This window comes from Urocampus carinirostris, chromosome 14 (assembly GCF_059441175.1).
Source record: "Urocampus carinirostris isolate Australia breed hairy pipefish chromosome 14, RoL_Ucar_1.0, whole genome shotgun sequence".
NCBI classification, from domain to species: domain Eukaryota; kingdom Metazoa; phylum Chordata; class Actinopteri; order Syngnathiformes; family Syngnathidae; genus Urocampus; species Urocampus carinirostris.
In genome coordinates this window covers 1,059,600-1,079,937 of record NC_142362.1, presented here as the reverse complement: position 1 = coordinate 1,079,937, position 20,338 = coordinate 1,059,600, and the positions used below count along the sequence as shown (strand labels likewise).

Here is a 20,338-nt window from a genome sequence, read left to right as displayed (position 1 = left end):
ACATTGATTTGTTTTTGTTTTTTGAATAAGATTTTCCAATATTACAAAAACGATTTCCAGTCCGAATTTCAGTTTGGGCCCCAAAATATTCTTTCCGGTGCATCCCTGATAAAAATCTCCCGTCCCCTCGCTGGGAAGGTCACAGTCTGGAAAACTGGATGAGGTTCCTGTTGATTTCCGCCACATTCCGGCAACCTGCAACGATAAAACGCAAGAGTTCCACGCAATGTTCCCTTTAAGATTCTAAGATGGCGGAATTTGATTTTTTTCTTTTAAATATTATCATTTTTTAGCAATTAAAATATAATAGAGAGAAAAGTGTGGTTTCTTTTAATTACAGCCTGCACGGTGGGACAACCTCGCTAAGTGACTTTTCTTAGTGTCTTTTTCAGAGAAGCGGCGTTTTCAGCTCGGCACACTAAAAAGAGTCGGCTCTTTCGGTACCCAAACGGCTCTTTAGATTGTTTTTGTCGCTTTCGTCCGTATATTATTGTCAGGACCAGAATGGAAACAGGACCCAGTTGCGTTACGTTTCTCACAAGTTTTATTAAAGTAGAGAGGAAGGGCTGCGCCCACGATCTGGTGTTCGCTCGACACGAAAGACAAGTGGCTCTAGCACTCGGATTGTGATCCGAACACGGAAGTGGATCTTCCGTAGCGAGCGATGGCGGTGTCGGGGATGGAAAAACGGGTCGGTAGCCGGGAATGGGAGAGCAAGGTGTGGTCGGAGTCAGAAATGAGTTGTAAGCCAGAATGGGAGAGTAGACGTATTTGGGGACAAAAAGAGGTCGTAAGCCGGGACAGGAGAGCAGACGTGGTCAGGATCAAAACGGGTCGACGCCGGAGACAGACGGGAGCAAAACAGGACAGGTGGGAGTCAGGGTTGAAAAAGGCTTGCCTAGTATTCACTGAGGTTCGCAGACGGACTGACAACAGGGGGCTGACGGGACTGGGTTCAAAAGTGACAGGGAGCTAATCAGAATGAGCGGGCGCAGGTGATTCCAATCGGCAATCATGGCCATTATAAATGATTGTTCCACAATCAATTCCTTGGGCTTGGTTATCTAAAGCAGGGTTTTTCTAGCGTGTTGAACTGAATTGCACAATTAAATCTTTGGAGAAAAAAATCCTTCTATTGTTCTTCCAGTGATTAGCCAAGTAACTATAAGACCCAAAAATCAGGTCAGGTACTTCTGAAAAAAATAAATAAAACTTTTATAAAGAGAAATCTCATGTAATCATTGTCGCAACAACAAGTATCTTTTGTTACATACTACTAAAATTTTGTTGATTTATTGAGTTACACAATACGGAACTGTATTTAATCCCACTTTTCAGTGGAAGTATGAATGTAACACAAGAGTGACTAAATAGACCCCCCAAAAAGTGTCGTTTTTCCTGATTTTTCTTCTATATTTTTTAACACTTTTTACTGAATTTTGTTTCCTCTTTTGTTTCATTTTTTTTCTAGCTTTTCTCTTCTTTTTTCTTGCATTTATTCATCTTTTGTGTTCTAGTTTTCTTTTATTTGTCACATTCCTACCTACCTTTTCTCCTTTCTTCCTGTTTTTTTTCTTTTTTTCTCACTTTTTTGTATGTTTCTATTTTTTATTTGGTCTACCTTATTTGTCCCCCTTTTAAAGTAATTCTGTGCATAATGTTACATAATTATTCACAATGGAATGGATGAAAGCATCAAAAACCATCTAAAGAGCCGTTTGGGTACTTAAGGAGACGACTCTTTTTAGCGAGCCGAGCCGAAAGAGCCGTTTCTCTAAAAAAAGACGGAACGTTGCGTGGCAACATTGACGTAGTCGGTAAGAAAGGTTACATCGCTAATTAATAAAAATAAACCCCACTTTCTTCTATATTTAAATGTCCTAGTGTTAAAAAATAATAGAAAACATAATAGTTAACCCCCATCCCACCCCGTCTGCCGCCTCTCTCCCGCAATAACTCACTGCCATTTTTGCTTTCACTTACTCGATCTCGTGCTGACATTGACTTCAAACAGAGGGAACCTGCTTAGTTTTTGCCGGTGAATTAACTAAGCAATATCGATCCCCGATTTTTATGCGCAGGATAGCTTTCCTCGTGTGCTTGTTGCAGCTTAGAGGAGCATTGTTTGCACGGGCGAACTAGTGCCGGCGCTCGTCCTCCAAACACTTACCCGATAAAGCCATGGAGAGGCGGAATTCATCGTTGAGAATCTGCAGAACTTCCCTTACTCCTTCCTCCCCCTAAAAGACAAGAAATTGATCATTGAATCCTGAATATTTGTCAATTGTACACTGTGTCTTTAAATCGTATATAGATTTTAACTTAGCCTTTATAGATCATGTAGTTCATTTAGTTTGTTTGCAGTATTTGGTGACACTTTTACCAAATAACTTTGCTTGCACCTTGTTAAGAAACCATTATCTGAGAAAAAATGGCAAAATGAGCCTGAACACATTTTTACTTATTTATTGGTATTTTTATGTATTTTAATTTTTTTAAATAATTTAATAAATCGTCCACGACAAATGATATCTTAAATAGGAGTGTCCATATCAGATACTGACATGAGCCAAAATCAAAATCAAATTGTTTTATTGTATTTGATCCCAAATCTCTGATATTGACTCTTGAATCAGTGTCTACCTGTCAGAACCCAAACAGACGGAGGACCCACACGCGTAACGCTTTCACACGAGCTTTATTTTACGGGAATGGGGCAGTCAGGCGCGGGAAAACAAGAAGCCAGAGTCAGACGAGATTGAAACTGGACAGGACAGACGGGATTGATACCAGATGCAGGATACACGAGCAGATACTGGACAGGACGGGACAGACAAGATCGATACCGGATACTGGAGCAAGATACCGGACAGGGCGGGACAGACGGAATCGATACCGGATACACGAGAAAGATACCGGACAGGACGGGACAGACAGGATCGATACCATATATACAAGCAAGATACCGGACAGGACAGAACAGACGGGATCGATACCGGATACTGGAGCAAGATTCCGTACAAGGCAGGACAGACAGAATCGATACCGGATACCGAATACACAAGCAAGATACCAGACAGGACGGGACAGATGAGATCAATATTGGATACTGGAGCAAGATTCTGTACAAGGTGGGACAGAAAGAATCGATGCCGGATACCAGATATACAAGCAAGATACTGGATGGGACGGGACAGACAGGATTAATACCAGATACTGGAGACTGGAGCAAGATACTGGAACAGACCAGACAGGCGGGATGGATATCGGATACTGGAGACTAGAGCAAGATATTGGACAGGACGAGACAGACTGGGTCAATACTGGAAACTGGAAAAAAGAGCGAGATACCAGACAGGACGAGACAGGCGGGATCGATACCGGATACAGGAAACAGGAGCAAGCTACCGGACAGGACAGGACAGACTGGATCGATACCGGAAACTGGAGCAAGATTTTGGACAGGACGAGACAGACGGGGTCAATACCGGATACTGGAGACTGGAGCAAGATACCAAACAGGACATGACAGGCGGAATCGATACTGGATACTGGATACACGAGCAGGATAGTTTTTTTTAATCCACATAATAATATCAAAAATGTAAACCCACTTTCAAAGTGTTGTCAACAAATTTGTTTTTGGGGGGAATAATCTTTGAATATGATATAGATTTCCCAATATGAAGATGATGTATCATATGCCCCTTGTGTAGAGTTAAACATAGCATTAGTATTATTATTTATTTTTAAAATCTATTTTGATTCATTGTTTTTTGGTTTTATTTTCTCAGTCCTTCTGCAGCACTTTCTGTTCCCTTGAAAATTGTTAACTTTGTTTCGTGATGATATATTCAAACACCGTCATGGCTCCCTCTGCTGGACCATAGTGATACTACAACTCTCAGTTTTCATGGATTTCACATACTTCATGGCTCATAATCCACGTGACACAACTGATCTAATGAGCTGAAAACTCTTTTCATCGATGAGTTGTTGCAGCTCTATACCTATGCAGATTTTGATTGACCGTACCTTATATGCCAGGCCCCACACCGCAGGCCGGCCAATGAAAACACACTTGGCCCCCAAGGCCAAGGCCTTCAGCACGTCGCTGCCCGTCCGGATGCCCCCGTCCAGGTAGACCTCGATGCGGCCCTGCACCGTGTCCACGATCTCCGGCAGGGCGTCGATCTGCCCAGATATAGAACCCGAAAAATAAAGGTCAGGAATAGGATTCGTAGTCCAGATTTTGTGGAACAGAAGACCCCCGGGGTACGCAGTCATCGCATTACGACATTTTCACACTTCTGTGTAGAACAGGGGTCTCAAACCTGATTTGATTAGGTCCATCACATTACATCTACGAATAAAACACACAATAAGAGACAATAGACAATAATTTCAGCACATGAGGAGACGTAATCAGTTCTAGGCCTGATTCTCATCTGACCAGACTTTAGCAGCTCCTCTATTTTTTTTTTTTACAAATAATTGAGTGGGTTGAATGGTTCAAAATGTGATAAAACTCTTTGAAGTAAGGAAATACTACTCAACTGTAAGGGTCTCTGTAATGTTCAATATTTGTAGTTAATGTAGTACATTAACCACCATCCTGTCAGATTTATTCTCATATTTATCCTTTTTTTAGATCTCATTTTGAATAACACATTTACTTGGTTACTTATTTGTTTATGTCATGATTACTGACGTCAATGCCCATTTGGCCCAACATCACCCAGACCCTAGCTTTCAAGACCCTCAACTCAATTGAGTTTGAGACCCCTGATGTACAATCCTGGAATACAAAGTACATTGACAGATTGGCTTTCTGTCTATTTAAGCTCAGTACTCTCATTTTTCCTTTGTCAGCCCGTCAACGAACTTCTGCCCCGCAAGACGTGGGTTTTGACTCGGTCCTGTTTCCTGTTGGTATTTCCAGTCTGGTATTGTTCCCGTTTATTTTGTCCTGTTTAATTTCGGTTTCTAGTTTTATACCCGTCTATTTTTGTCCTTTTTATTATTCTCTCCAGTTTCGTTCACGTCTAGTTTGTCCTGTTTATTTTCGATAACCTGTTTCATTATCAATCCTGTCTCTCCCGTCCTGTCCGGTATCGACCCCATCTGTCCGATATCTACTCGGGCAATTGGTATCGATCTCGTCGGTCTCTGGCTTCCTGTCTTTCCACGCCAGAACCCTGCCTAACGTGCATGACTCCGATTTTTGTAAAATAAAGGGCTGGTGTGAGAAACGTCACGCGTTTGGGTCCTGATCCTGTTCCGGTTCTTGACACCCTTGCAACATTCATTATGGCCTGGTCATCCTGTTAAGGGGATAACGGCATCCTCGTCCTCATGTAGGTTTTAGATCAACTCAAATAAACTTGACTTAACGTAATAAGAGAAAAATAATCGGGAACGGGTCTTACAGAGGCAGGTCCTCCATCCAGTTGCCGTCCGCCATGATTGGAGACAATGATTCCCTGAACTCCGTGTTCCACCGCCAGCTCGGCGTCCTCCTTGGTCAGGATCCCTTTGATTATGATGGGAAGTCGCGTGATGGACTGCAGCCAGTAGACGTCCTTCCAGCTAATAGACGGGTCCAGAGTGTTGGCCGGTATCCCGTACTCTTCCGGGCCTGCCATCTCCTGGTGGGCGTAGATATTGCCGTCATCCCTAAGCTTTGTTTCGATACAAATACAACACGAGAATTTCGACAAGAATCTATACACATATCTAATATAGGGTACTGCCCTACTGGCAAGGCATTTCCTTTGGCCCTTTCCGACCATCAACAGCCAACAGAACAAAAGACCTACTGGCGCAAACTGCCTCAGACTCCTATTGGCTCCCTGGCTCTATTTAAACCCACTCCTTTCTGTCACCTGACCCATGTTGAGATTGACCACGTTTTTGCTCTCCAGTCCCGGCTATCGACCTGTTTTTCTGTCCTTGACACCGCCATCGCTCGCCTCAGACTCTGATTGGCGCCCTGTCACTATTTAAACCCACTCCTTTCTGTCACCTGTTGTCAGTCCGTCTGCGAACCTCAGTGAATACTAGGCAAGCCTTTTTGACCCCGACACCTGTCCTGTTTTGCTCCCGGCTGTCTACGGCTACGACTCATGTTGATCTTGACCACGTTTTTGCTCTCCAGTCCCGGCTATCGACCTGTTTTTCTGTCCCTGACACCGCCATCGCCCGCCTCAGACTCTGATTGGCTCCCTGTCACTATTTAAACCCCCATCTTTCTGTCACCGGTTGCCAGTCCGTCTGCAAACCTCAGTTTACGCTAGGCAAACTTTTCGACCCTGACTCACTCCTGTTTTGGCTCCCGTTTCTCGACTTCAAACCATTTTCGGATCTCGACCACGTTTTTTGCTCTCCAGTCCCAGCTATCGACCTGTTTTTCTGTCCCCGACACCGCCATCGCATGCCACGAAAGTCCCACTTCCGCGTTCGAAGCGACCTGCTTCCCGCGTCCAACGATCACAAGATCGTGGGTGCAAGCCTTTCCTTTCTTCCAATAAAACTGTGAGAAACGTAACGCAATCGGGTCCTGTTTCCGTTCTGGTCCTGACACCTACAATTCATTCACAAAATGTGCCCAGATTCTACAGCTGTGTAAGAAAGATTTCAAAATCCAAAGTGAACATTAGTAATCAAAGGATTACTGATTTGCATACGTGTCATGTTTCGTGCCATAGGATTTATTTCATCGCGTGTCCAAATGAAATATTGCCCATGATCACTTCATGCACAATTTGAGAACTTTACTTTGAAAAGCATCAACAGGAAGTCCCACCCGTTACCGGACACGCTTTGTAAAGTAGGCTTAAACGTATATACTCAAGGTGTGTATTTCTAATCAGTTTGATTATTTTGGCGTATCTTTAGTCTTCCTGTCTTTGTTTAAAGGTGTTGGTACTTTTCCAGGAGGGTGGTCATTTGTCCTTTGTCTCAACATACCAGTGCTTTTCCATGTCATGTGATTTCAATAAAACACAGCGGCAGATGAGCGGGAGACTCAGAGGGAGTTTGACCAGCGAGCCGAGAGCGAGTAAATTGTCCGCTCCTCCCCCTCCCCTCCAGCTGCAGTTGTAAAAAAACTAAATAAGTCTTTGCCTGAATTTCCTTCTACCGTTAGCCAATTTATAGCTCTCCCACACGTGAGTGGTCTACCTTTTAGACCCCACACGCCTCCAAGGAGCGCCCTCAACGTTCTTTAAAAAAGAGGCACGATCCCCTTTCTCCCTCTCTCTTTTTTCTTCACACACGCTTAAAAGGGAAGCCCTGTCGGCCTTTCCCCCTTGAGAAAACGGGGACAAAGAAGGGAACCACGGCCTTGTCTGCCTGGCCATGTCTGCCTGTCTCTTTTTCCTTGTCCTTCTGCTGAAAAAAAGCAGGATGGAACAAAGTAAGGGAAAAAAGAGCAGTTTCTGCGTAATGCTAGGGTACGCAAGAAAAGATAATGCAACAAACTTTGGTGCTGGGTATAAATATCATTCTGATATACTATGAAATAATTTCTGATAATTTAAATGAGTTGATGATCTTAAAACCGGCTTTATTGATCAGTATTTTTATTCTTGCTACAGTTATTAAATAATTTGGTGCACAATGTTTTAATATCAGTGAGAATATATCATTATAAAAACATAAAAATCTGAGTTGAGTGAGCTGAGCCAAAAGAGTCGGCGTTCTAAATAAAGCTGTCCTCCTAGGTGTGACCAGTAGGGGGCGGTCGACGCTTCACACGACAACGCTATAATGACAAGCCACCGGAGCAGGCCTGTCTGGGTCATTTTCACGCACTTATTAAAAAAATATTTTGTATTATTGCGTAGTCTACAAAGTCAGACTGCCAAGAAACTGTCACGGTTGCCCATTGACCCCAATTGGCCCCACCTGTTTTGCGCCAGCTGCGACTGGTTGACTGATTGGCTTCCCTCCTATTTAAGCTCAGTGCTTTCACTCACCCTTTGTCAGTTCGTCAACGAACCTCTGCTCTGTTTTGACTCTGTCCGGTATCCTGCTTGTGTATCCAGTCCGGTATCGATCCCCTCTATCTCTCCCTGTTTGATATCTGACTCCAGTCTCCGGTGTTTGGTATCAATCCCGTCTGAATCGTACTGTCTGATACCTTGCTACAATCTCCAGTATCGGGTATCATTCATGTCTATCACGTACTGTTTGATATCAGTCTCCAGTCTCCAGTGTCTGGTATCGTTCCCGTCTATCTTGTCCTGTTTGCTTTCGGACTCCAGTCTCCAGTGTCTGGTATCGATCCCGTCAGTTTCGTCCTGTCTGATACCTTACTACATTTTCCAGTATCAGGTATCGTTCCTGTCTATCTCGTCCTGTTTGATATCTGACTCCAGTCTCCTGTATCTGATATCAATCCCGTCTGTCTCGTCCTGTCTGATACCTTGCTACAATTTCCAGTATCGGGTATCGTTCCCGTCCATCTCGTCCTATCAGACTCTAGTCTCCAGTGTCTGGTATCAATCCCGTCTGTCTCGTCCTGTCTGATATCTGTCTCCAGTCTCCTGTATCTGATATAAATCCTGTCTGTCCTGTACTGTCTGGTATCTGCTCGTGTAACTGGTATCGATCTTGTCAGCCTCTGGCTTCCTGTTGTTCCAAACCAGACTTCTGCCTTACTTCTTCCGCCCAGCAATCGCCGAATCACTGGCGTTTGTGTTAAATGAAGCTTGTGTGAGAAATGTTACGCATCTGGGTCCTCCTCCTGTTCTGGTTCTGACAGAAACATGGCAATGGCAACAACTTCAATTATTTCAAGTATTTCACCCAAAATTCAAGCGTTTTCCTGACCTCGAAAACACAACCCTGGAATTGAAGTATTTCCAGGGATCTCAAGCACCGGTACAAACCCCGCCAACCTGCCTTTACCTGAAAGACTCCGTCAAAGTTCTTGACCTTGAGATGCGGCGGTAGCTTGAACTGGTTCCGGATGTCGTTGCGGCGCTTCCCGGTGTACGGCACGTCCACGGTGAGCACCAGGGCCCTGAATCCCAACGACTCCACGCGATGCACGATCTGCTCCGACAGTTTGCGGTCGCGGTACACGTAGAGCTGGAACCAGCGGTAGCCGTTGGGGGCGGCCGCCACGATCTCCTCCACCGAGCAGGTGGAGTAGGTGCTGGTGATGTAGCATGTGTTTAAGGCTTCGGTGGCTGGAAGGAACAGATGCCCGGTTACTATTCATTCAAGGCCAAAAATGCTATGTAGAGAATTCAAAAAATATCCAAAAAATGATGAAATGAGGTAAACTGAATACTATGCTTTAATTGAACTATTCATAGTGACTGAGTAATCTGATAACACTTGGGCGGGAGATTTCTTATCGTGAAAAAAAGAAACAGGCAGGTGAGAAGGGTGGGAGGCTCCTGTCTCCCAGAAGGCCTGAAACCGCACATTTCTGTTTGAAAGAAGCCAGCGAGCGGACAAGAGGTCTGGCTTACAAGAGGCCAAAAGAGTCTCTGAAACCAGCGAACCATACAAGTGACACAGGACCAAATCCTGGCCCGTAAACAACCCAAAAGGTTTCTGACCAAGTCCTAGCTTAACAAGCAACCAGAGAACCTTGCAGAGCCAGCGTCCATGTCGGTGGGATCCAGCCAGCGACCTCAAAGAAAGCCTTCGGCCACCAGACGCCAACCACGGCTTCAACACACTGCATCCCCTGGTCATCTTGCCGACCGGAGATCTAGCCATCTATCTATCTATCTATCTATCTACCTATATCTAACTAAAGATCTAGATACCTAGATCTAACTAAAGATCTAACTAAAGATATTTCCATCTTGCTATCTATCTATATCTATCTGTATACTTATATATTTATCTAGATCTAACTAAAAATTTAACTAAAGATCTATATAGATCTAACAAAATATCTATCTATCCATCTAACTAAAGATCTACCTATCTAGATCTAACTAAAATATTTCCATCTTTCTATCAATCTATCTATCTAGATCTAACTAAAAATCAAACTAAAGATCTATCTACCTAGATCTAACTAAAGATCTATCCATCTTTCTATCTATCTATCTATCTATCTATCTATCTATCTATACACCTTTCTATCTAGATCTAAATAAAAATCTAACTAAAGATCTATATCTAGATCTAACTAAAGATATTTCTATCTACCTATCCATCTATCTAGCGAAGCCATTTCTCTTTAATGGAAGGTGACTAGAGTCAAGATCACCCTCAAATTCACCAAACATTAATTTGCCTTCACTATTCCCAACCTGACACCGAACATTAAGCCCACAGCAAAACAAGGGCCGAGTTGCTGTGCATTGCAACCCTTCATTAGCATTCACTGGTTTACCTCCTCTGCATCATATGCGTCGATCCCAACTCGACCCCCCCCCCCCTGCTGGCACATGACAGTGGTGATCACGTGTAACCCACCTCTGGCCGTGGCCATTTCTCCTTCATGCCAAGCCAAACAGTGGAAGGCGGTGGGTGCAATTCCCACCGGGAAACTGATCTCCGCGCCCTGCACCGTAGTCTGGGTGTCGCTCACCGAAACGTCGCGTAAGATGCGAGGTCTCAGGCGTATCCTGGGAAGCAAGAAAACATGAAGTACTATAAGAATCTAAAATGGGTTGGGAACCTTTATAACCCAAAGAACCATAAACGCAAAAATATTTGGACTTTTTTCTGAGAGAGAACCACACCATATACAAAACAGCCAAACCGGCTTTTCAAACTAAAGCTAATTCTTCAGAAAATTTGATTTCACTGTCTGATGTTTGAGGATTTGATAACATCTAGGATATAATAATAATGCCGTATCATCATACCGCTTAAAAATCCTCATTCAAGAGTATTGGGGCTCATTTTGACCATCATTTTTGACCTAGATAATCGTTTCAATACCAGGTGCGAGCAAAGTTCTGTTGTAAAAACATCACAAAATACTGCAAACGAGGATACCGACTTCCCTTTGGTGCAGTCAGCGCTGGGAAGATAGAAGTGCATTCCTTAACCATTCCGCTCTCTCACCCAATTCACTTGTTCTAGGTGCTTTGAGAGACCCTTGGGTATTTAACGTTCAAAGTTTGTTTTGTGGCTTTTCATCATAAAGTGTCTCAACAATTAACTTTGTGTTAAGTATTGGTTATGGATGATGGGCCCATGGGGGGAGGCAGGAACTGAAGGCAGGGGTGCGTAGAAATCAAGGACGGCATTTGTTGTAGATTAATGGAGTCGGAGCTTGACATAATGAGGACACATTTGTTTAAGACAGGAAATTCCAGGATTTTTTCTCCCGATTTTAAATGTCAGCGAGTGTTATTAATAATAACATTCGCCTTGCGAGCTGATAGGAATTTGGCTGTGTCGGGCCGACTTCAACGATTTCCTTGGAAATTTTGCAACTTTGGAGAATCGAAAGAGGACGAAAACATTCTAAGGAAAAACATTGTCAATTCCTGGTAGCATCTATTTTGAGAAAAACAAGTGCGTCAACGCGAGGGGACGCACTAAGGAACATGTGATATTTCTGATGTTTTCGCTCTGGTGGGTATAAGAACACTGATTGTCTCTTAGACGAATGAGAACGTTGTTTGGACACTGATGAACATCAATAAACAGCTTCTCCCTCTCTTGTCAAGATTCCTCTGCTCTTTGTTTATATTTCTGGGGCATATGTCACAGGCTGCTCTGAAATATTTAATTCCGAAAATTAGGACCAATGTACCAAACAAACAAGTGGGCACAAAGCAACTTACTCAAATGCCCAAACAAGAAATCAGAAACCAAAATAAACCTGACAAATTCCAAACTAAAAACACTGAAACACGAGACGTAAAATGTGAGGATCGGAGTAACAAAGAAACTAGAAACTAAACAAACATGACGTCATTTTCAAGACTCAAAATTACTAGACAAAGCTTGCTAAACAGGTGTGTTGTTGGACACACCTCTGCCCAGTTCAAAACCCCAGTTAGGGCCCTCTGGTGGTGGGAGGTATGCCAGACCGTAACAGATTGTTTGATGAGCTTCAAATGAAACGATTATTTAGTGAGTCTGTTGGTGCGACACCTTGACTGTAACCTGTAGTTCAAATGATGTCCTTTATATATACTGGATCGAAACCTTTGGGCAGTTAGTATCGTATATTTAACAAGACCTCAAAAAATTGCGCAGGTTCGATTTTTTTCTCCGGGGCATACAAACTCATGAGAAGAGACGCGCACGGCTCGCGAGCCTCGGGTTCCCGACCCCTGATCTAGAAAAAAGCGGTACCGCTTGTAGGCCAGCAAGTTGTCGTCTCGTGTGCAGCACTCGTCTGCTCCGGCGGCATAGTAGTCCCACGTGGCTTTGGAAAGATGCTCCCTGGCATACTCTTCAAAGTCCGTCAGGCATACCATGGTCATCTCGGCACACTGACCACCTTCTCTGCGGGACGGAACATAACGGGATGACAACCGTGAGCCCAGAATATTCATCTTATTGTGGAAATATGTAGTTGCTAATATCATTGTACTAGGGTCTCAATTCACTGTTATTTTCATGATCGAGGAATCCATGAAAACCATTCTTAACTGCATTCAAGTTTTGGACAGGTAGAAAATAAATGTACAGAATATTCTGTAACATAAAACAATAAAAAAGTATTTTTTCAATGGACTTGACAAGAAACAATATACATACAAATATATGCTATTTACCTGACAATATGTAAGATACTCTTTAATGTTCCATAAAAAAAGTAAGAGAACCTTTTTATAAAAATTGTCTTGGCGCCCTCTACCAGACCAAAGTGGTACTACAAATCTCAGCTTTTTTTTTTTTTTTTTTTTTTTTTTTTTTTAATTGACTTCGTGGCTCATAATTCACATGATGCAACGAATCGATGATCTAATTAGTTGTTGACGCTTACCAACCTGTTTATCGCTTTTAATCCATTTTATCGATACGTTGTTGCAGCCCTACATTACACAATTTTTAATTGTACAATTTGAAGTCTTTTATTTCACGTGTGTCCTGGAGTGCCACATCTAATCTCCTTAAAAACAATGCTTACTAAACTACACGACTACCGAAGTCAATAAATGTCCATCGACTCAAACAGACACGCTCAAAGTCTGGCCCGGGGGTCCGTTACGGGCCGTCATCAAAATTCTAGTGGCGTCAGAATAAAATCAATTTGTACCGAAGATGAAAAAAAACACCATTTCACCAGATGATGACCACCTTGCCCTTGGCTTTCTATGAGAAATTTAGCTCACCCAACATGGTGACTGTAAATAAAAAAGGACAGTTGACTGTGAGGGCCCACTGTGAGGGTCTTTCTCATCTACACCAGCTAGAGGGCGCCGTAGTCTTTGAATGGCTAATTGAGTACGCAGGGTGTTCATTAACTCTAGTAGTTTAAAGCAGCCATCTTCTGCTTTGAACTATGAAGATTGCCGCACCTCGCCCACCAGTCAAGCCTGAATTTTGGAAGACTTTGCCTTTTTACCCGCCGCTTGTTTTTGAACCGTTTTTGTTTTTGTTCCCCAATTAAAAACTCTCAAATTCCGGCTTGTGTCCGCGCTAGTTTTCAGCCTTGTAACACCGCAGCTTCCAGGACAAGCGTAAATTGGAGTATTTTTTTCACCAAATTCTGAAATAACAGGGTCTGCCTCACAGTGGCGGTTCTCAAAGAATATACTATCAAAAGAAACTGCCAGACCAAACATGCTGACTACAAGAAGCGAACTGGAAACGGACGCCGTGAAAAGGTGAAGCAACTGGAAGCTGTTTAAACAGCACAGAGGTGCTTTATCATGAGACCTTGAGAGTCCAACGAATATGCTACAAAGGCGAGCTACGAGGCCACAATGCTGATCGCCAAGCACTGTAAACCTTTTAAGGTAGGGTGAATTTATGAAAGAGTGTTGAAAGAATCCCAGGCTGAATGGTTGGCCCTCACACATTTTCAGCCTACCGAATCTGGCCCCCCGCTTTCTCAAATGTTTGGAAACCCCTGGACTAAAGGAAACATATCCATTGATAATTAGAATTTTGTCGTGATTACGGATGTGACTCAGCTGTGCCCGCTCATTTGGCGCCACCCCCTGTGGGTTCTGATTGGCTCCCTGTCACTATTTGAACTCAGTCCCGTCAATCCCCCGTTGTCAGTCGGTCTGCAAACCTCTGTTGATACAAGGCAAGCCTTTTATAACCCTGACTCACGCCTGTCCTGTTTTTGGCTCCTCTTTGTCTCCCGCTACGACCTGTTTTGATCTCGACCACATCTGCTCTCCCTTCCCGAATTATGATCCGTTTTTGATCCCGACCGCGTCTGCTCTACCGTCCCAGCTTACGACTCGTTCCCGAGCCTGACCGTGTCTTGCTCTCCCAGTCCCGGCTACCGACCAGTTTTCCGCCCCTGACACCGCAACGGAAGTAGTGGCAAGCGCCCTCTTCTATGCGGCAGCGTGTTGGGGAGGCAGCGTCAAGAAGAAGGATGCCTCTCGTCTCAATAAACTGGCTAGGAAAGCGAGCTCTGTTGTGGGCAAAGAGCTGGACAGCCTAACAACAGTAGCTGAGAGACAGGCACTGAAAAAGCTGAGGTCAATCATGGACAATCCATCGCATCCGCTTCACAGCATTATCTCCGGACAGAAGAGCAGTTTCAGTGACAGACTGCTGTCACTGTCTTGTACTACGGACAGACTGAAGAGATCTTTTCTTCCTCATGCCATGAGGCTCTTTAACTCCACCCGGCAGAGTAAAGGCCCACATTAAACCACACCACCTACATTGGATATTACCGAATCTTACTGCATTATGTGTTCTGTGTAGCACTATTTAGTTACTCTATATAACATGCTAAAGTGGGCATTTGCACGTCACACTGGGTATTTGTATATTGTATTCTTTTGGCTTTATTATTGTACTGTTCTCAGCTCAGGGATGCTGCTGGAAATGTGAATTTCCCAAAGCGGATGAAGAAAGTATCTATCTATCTATCTATCTATCTAGTGACAGAGAGCCAATCAGAGTCCGAGGCAGTTGGCTCCAGAAGCAGGATTTTATTGGTTATCATATCGGTAAGAAAAAACAGAGATTACGCATCCCTAGTAAAGACTACCGTAAATTCCAGACTACAAGCCGCTATTTTTTTCCCAAATTTTCAACCCTGCGGCTTATTCAGAGATGCGGCCAATTGATGCCATTTTTTCAATGGCCGCCAGCGGCGCTCGAGTATGAGAGGTAAGATTTAGAGCGGTGGAATATATGCGCCGAGGAAGATCACAATTTATGAGCGTGAGCATAACCTCATCGTGCAAATTGCACAAAATAAGGCTCATGACGCAGCTTCCATGTTAAAAGCAAACGGGTATATCGTGGAACGACGCCATCATGATAACATTTCTTTCCGATATTGAGAAAGACAACTTAGTAAATTACCCAGGAGGAACAAGCGGCTGGTCTGCCGTGATTTGAACGATGACGTCATTTCTTTTCTTAACAGACTCGTTTGCAGGTATGCGAGCGTCTTGTTAGTAGCGTGAGGCTACCTCCCAAAGGCACGGTTTAGGATGAAAGTTATATTATTATTAAAGCTTTGAAAACTCTCTCGATGTACAGTCTTTCTTTGTAAATAGGTGTAATATGTATTTGCAACTGTATATTTTTGTAACGTATTTATTTGTATTTATTTGAGACACTTATTCTGCACGAGCAAATTAAAAAAGAGGAGTGGAGCGAACGCGGGCTGATGGGAAAGTGGGGACCGGTAAAGGTGAGTTTTTGTGGACACGGCGGACGATAACGGATATATATTTTTCCCACCCTTACCTTTGAAAATATACACTTTTTTTCCTCGGATTACGATCAACGGGCACCCAGAATCGGCAGGTCTGCAACAAATTTTAAGTACCTGTATCATTTAACGTTCATTTTGGCGGCTGTCATTTTTGGACTGTGTGCTTCAATGAAGGACATTTAAAGACTATCATCACCAAGGGTGTGTTCCGGCTTATGTTTTTGGACTGTGTACTTCATATTCAGCCCGGTTTTGAAACTAGAAAATAGAACAATACCCCTTAAAAAATCCCCCCCATTTAGTTTCAATCGCGGGACATGAAGATTGGCTTGGATTAATTTCGTGTTTATTTGATGTGGGTGCATGCGGCTTATATACGGGTGCGCTCTATAGTCCGGAATTTACGGTATTTTAAAACTATTAGTGAAAAGATAGTTTCACTCACCGATTGCAAATACTCATTCCCTCAGCACCTGGGTGACAGTCATAACCTGGCATCCAAAGAAAAAGAATACATTAATAAATAAGAAATGTCTCACTCTTAGTCTGAAAGCAACGATTCTGGGAAGAACACTTCCAGATATGAACACTAGAGGGGAGTGCAGCACAAAGTCATAAACTCTAGAAGTCATATATGTAAATCATTTAGTGCCGTTGTGCAAGGCAGACATTTTAACCCCACTTCTAATCATAACATACTTGTATTAACATCATAATAACATAGTAACAACACTGTAAGAACATGATAACGGCTAGCTGTTGGTGCCATCATCCATCCATCCATTATTTGCACCGCTTCTCCTCAGTAGGGTCGCGGGAGTGCTGGAGCCCATCTCAGCAAACTTCGGGCAGCGGACGCCCTCAGCCAATCAGCAAAAAAGAAAGTAGCTCTGAATTATTTAAAAAAATGTTGGTGACTCCTACAGAACAACAAAGTAACAAACACAATTATTATTAAACATTTTGAATAGTTGGTTACTTACTTATTTAAGTTAGAGGTGAGCTATGGTTCTGTAAACTCATTTCCAGCCAACTCGACGATGGATCATTTTTCAAATCAAAATAGGCGTGTCCAAAGTCCGGCCCAGGGGCCAGTTACGCCCCGTGATCACATTTATACTGGCCCGTTGTGTCACGATTACTGATGTGATCCACCTTTGCCTGTTCGTTTGGCGCCAACCGCCACGGGTTCTGATTGGCTCTCTGTCAATATTTGAACCCAGTCCTGTCTGTCCCCTGTGGTCAGTCTGTCTGCAAACCTCTGTGAACACTAGGCAAGCCTTTTTTGACCCTGACTCCCACTTGTCCCGTTTTTTGCTCCCGTCTGTCTCCAGCTACGACCAATTTTGATCCTGACCCCGTCCGTTCTCCCGTCCCAGCTTACGACCTCTTTTTGTCCTCTAGGCAAGCCTTTTTTAACCCTGACTCCCACTTGTCCCGTTTTTTGCTCCCGTCTGTCTCCAGCTACGACTGTTTTGATCCTGACCACATCTGCTCTCCCGTCCCGAATTATGATCCGTTTTCGATCCCGACCACGTCTGCTCTACCGTCCCAGCTTACGACTCGTTCCCGACCCTGACCATGTCTGTTCTCCCGTTCTTACGACCTCTTTTTGTCCTCAACTACATCCACTCTCCCGTTCTGGCTTACGACTTGCTTCCGACCCCGACCACGTCTCGCTCTCCCAGTCCCGGCTCCTGACCAGTTTTTTCGTCCCTGACACAGCCATCGCTTGCTACGGAAGACCCACTTCCGTGTTCGGATCACAATCCGAGTACGAGAGCGACTTGCTTCCCACGCCCAGCGAACATCGGAACATCAGCCCTTCCTTTCTCTTTCAATAAAAGTTGTGGCAAACATCACGCAAGTGGGTCCTGTCTCTGTTCTGGTCTTGACACGCCGCCTCTCTCAGAAATAAATAATACGTGGTCCGCCACTAATGTTTGTACCAAAAAAACACCACTTCCTCAGATGATAGCAGTAGCCTTTGGCCACAGTGTTCTTAATATCTGTGAGTATTTTAGCCCACCCCATTTCCGACAGACTGTAAATTGTCCTGAACCAGAACAGGATCAGGACCCAAACGCGTGACCTTCTCACACAAGCCTTTTATTTTACGGGAAAATGGGGAGTCATGCACGTTTAGAAGCCGGTCTGGCGTGGAAGGACAGAAAGCCAGAGACCGACAAGATCGATTCCAATTGCCCGAGTGATATCGGACAGATGGGGTTGATACCGGACAGGACTAGACAGACAGGATTGATAATGAATCGGGATAACGAAAATAAGCAGGAGAAACAAGACGGGAACGAAAACTGGAGAGAATAATAAGCAGGACAAAAATAGACGGGAACTAAACTGAAAACCGATACTAAACAGGACAATATAAATGGGAACAATACAGTACAGGAAAATACCAACAGGACCGAGTCGAAACCCACGTCTTGCGGGGCAGAGGTTCGTTGACAGGCTGACAAAGGAAGTAAGAGAGCGCTGAGCTTAATATAGACAGAAAGCCAATCTCTCAACGAGCCGCAAAAAGGAAAGTTGACTGCGAGGGCCGCTGCTTCCAGGACAAATGGAAATTGGAGTATTTTTTTCATTGAAATCCTAAACAACTGTGTCTAATTTAAAAGATTGCGTCTGTTTTCAAAGAATCTCATCTCAAAAGGCACTGCCAGACCAAACACGCTGACGACAAAAAGCGAGTAAAGGTGAAGCAACCGGAAGCCGATTTAACGTCAAATGAAACCGCTGCAAAGGCGAGCTACGAGGTCTGATGGCCAACCTTTGACGGAGGCAGAATTTATCCAAGAGTGTTTAAAGAATGCAGACATTTTCAGCTTACGGAATTTGAAGTTGAAGGACTGTCATTTCAAGCGAGTTCAAACACCGAGCTCATCAATTTGTGTGTCTGTCATTGGTGAGCGGTTGCTAGGCAACGGCACATTGTCCAGGTACATTTCTAGAAATCTGCTCTCATTCATCCTGTTCCAAACAATCCATCTTTACTTCCACTTTATCGTCCACTATTTTCTTTCTTCACATGTCCCATTTTCTTATCGATGGCAATGTAATCCCGAAAGGATGGAATTTTACCTTAAGCTGCTGCGCTGTCAGGGGGGCTTCGGCGTTTCCGCTTTAATGTGCGGAGGTGGTGTCATAGGCCAGACCCCCTCTGGGGCCCCCCACTTTATCACAGTGGGGAGCTCCTCCCTCCCCTATAAGCCCCCACACCAGCTGAACACCAACCCCCCTAGGTTACTAGAAAGAACCCAAAAACTGTTGGAGCATTGCCGCTGCAATGCACTGTGGGTTCCGATTTACTACTTTTATGATTTTTATTTTTGACTCAACCCAGGGTTGGGTAGGGTTACTTTAACTGGATTACTTTCAATGACTTCTGGATGACTCCAACACCAAATATGCTAAGAAAAGACAAAAGAAAATATCGTAAATTCCGGACTATAAGCCGCTCCTTTTTCCCCCTAACTTTCAAGCCTGCGGCTTATTCAGTGACGCGGCCAATTGATGTCATTTTTCTAACGGCCGCTAGTGGCGCTCGAGTGTTGCCACCATTAAGATAGATAGAAGCTATATTATTATTATTAAAGCTTTGAAAACTCTCTCGGTGTACCGTCTTTCTTTGTAATATGTGTAACCCATGTATAATATGTATTTGCAACTGTATATTTTTGTCATGTATTTATTTGTATTTATTTTAGACACTTATTCTGATATGTTTTGCACAAGTGAACGAAAAATAAGGGGCGGAACAAACGCGGGGTGCCGAGTTTAAGTGGGGACTGCTAAAGGTGAGGGACAGACAAGGAAAGACGAGGGGGTAAAAAGTTGGTTAAAGAAAAATGAGTTGCGTGAGTAAATGTGTTCGTCTGATATATTTTTTCCCACCCTTACCTTTGGAAATATGCACTTTTTTCCTTGGATTACTTTCAACGGGACCCGGACTCTGCAGGTCTGCATCAAACCTTAAGTACCGGTATCATTTTCTGTTCATTTTGCCGGCTGTGATCTTTAGACTGCGGACTTTAACAGGCGACATTTAGTTTCAATCGCGGGACTTGAAGTCGGGTTTGGGTTAATTTTGTGTTTGTGTTACATGTTTAAATGTGGGCGCATGCGGCTTATATACAGGTGCGGCTTATGTATGTACAAAATCGGTTTTCCTCTTAAAATGTGGTGGGTGCGGCTTATATTCAGGTGCGCTCTATAGTCCGGAATTTACGGTAAATATGAATCAAATGATGACTCACAACACGTGGTAAGCTTTCTCTCCTGGCTTTGATCTCTTTGATCTCCGGCAAAACTAAGATCAAATGCCACAGAAACAAAATGAAAATCAATCCAAACATCATTTTTGCTGTTCCATGTATTCCGTTACCTGCCTCCCTCCTGCTACGACCTCGCTTATGAACTCGACACTGCCTTTGATCTCCAGTCCCGGCCAACGACTCGCTATTCCCGCCTGTCTCCGATCCTCCTCGCCAGACACCGCTCGCTCCTTTTGTCCGT

The 20,338-nt window shown here is 43.8% G+C and overlaps 1 protein-coding gene across 4 annotated transcripts in view; it reads right to left on the bottom strand.

The window, feature by feature from the left end:
* The window catches only part of hao2 (hydroxyacid oxidase 2 (long chain)), a 48,163-nt gene continuing 27,825 nt past the window's right edge, over positions 1–20,338 (bottom strand). Inside the window, exons 1-9 of one of the 4 annotated variants that reach the window (XM_088353280.1) lie at positions 18,905–18,982; positions 16,251–16,296; positions 12,292–12,444; positions 10,450–10,601; positions 8,914–9,197; positions 5,430–5,648; positions 4,036–4,194; positions 2,171–2,240; positions 1–195 (exon numbers count right to left, since the gene is read on the bottom strand). In XM_088353280.1, the coding sequence (XP_088209406.1) occupies positions 140–195; positions 2,171–2,240; positions 4,036–4,194; positions 5,430–5,648; positions 8,914–9,197; positions 10,450–10,601; positions 12,292–12,444; positions 16,251–16,267 (1,110 nt within the window). In that variant the 5' untranslated portion in view covers positions 16,268–16,296; positions 18,905–18,982 and the 3' untranslated portion in view covers positions 1–139. Of the gene's footprint in view, positions 196–2,170; positions 2,241–4,035; positions 4,195–5,429; positions 5,649–8,913; positions 9,198–10,449; positions 10,602–12,291; positions 12,445–16,250; positions 16,297–18,904; positions 18,983–20,338 lie in introns of those variants that run through there. The other 3 variants (XM_088353282.1, XM_088353281.1, XM_088353283.1) reach the window with 3 other exon arrangements.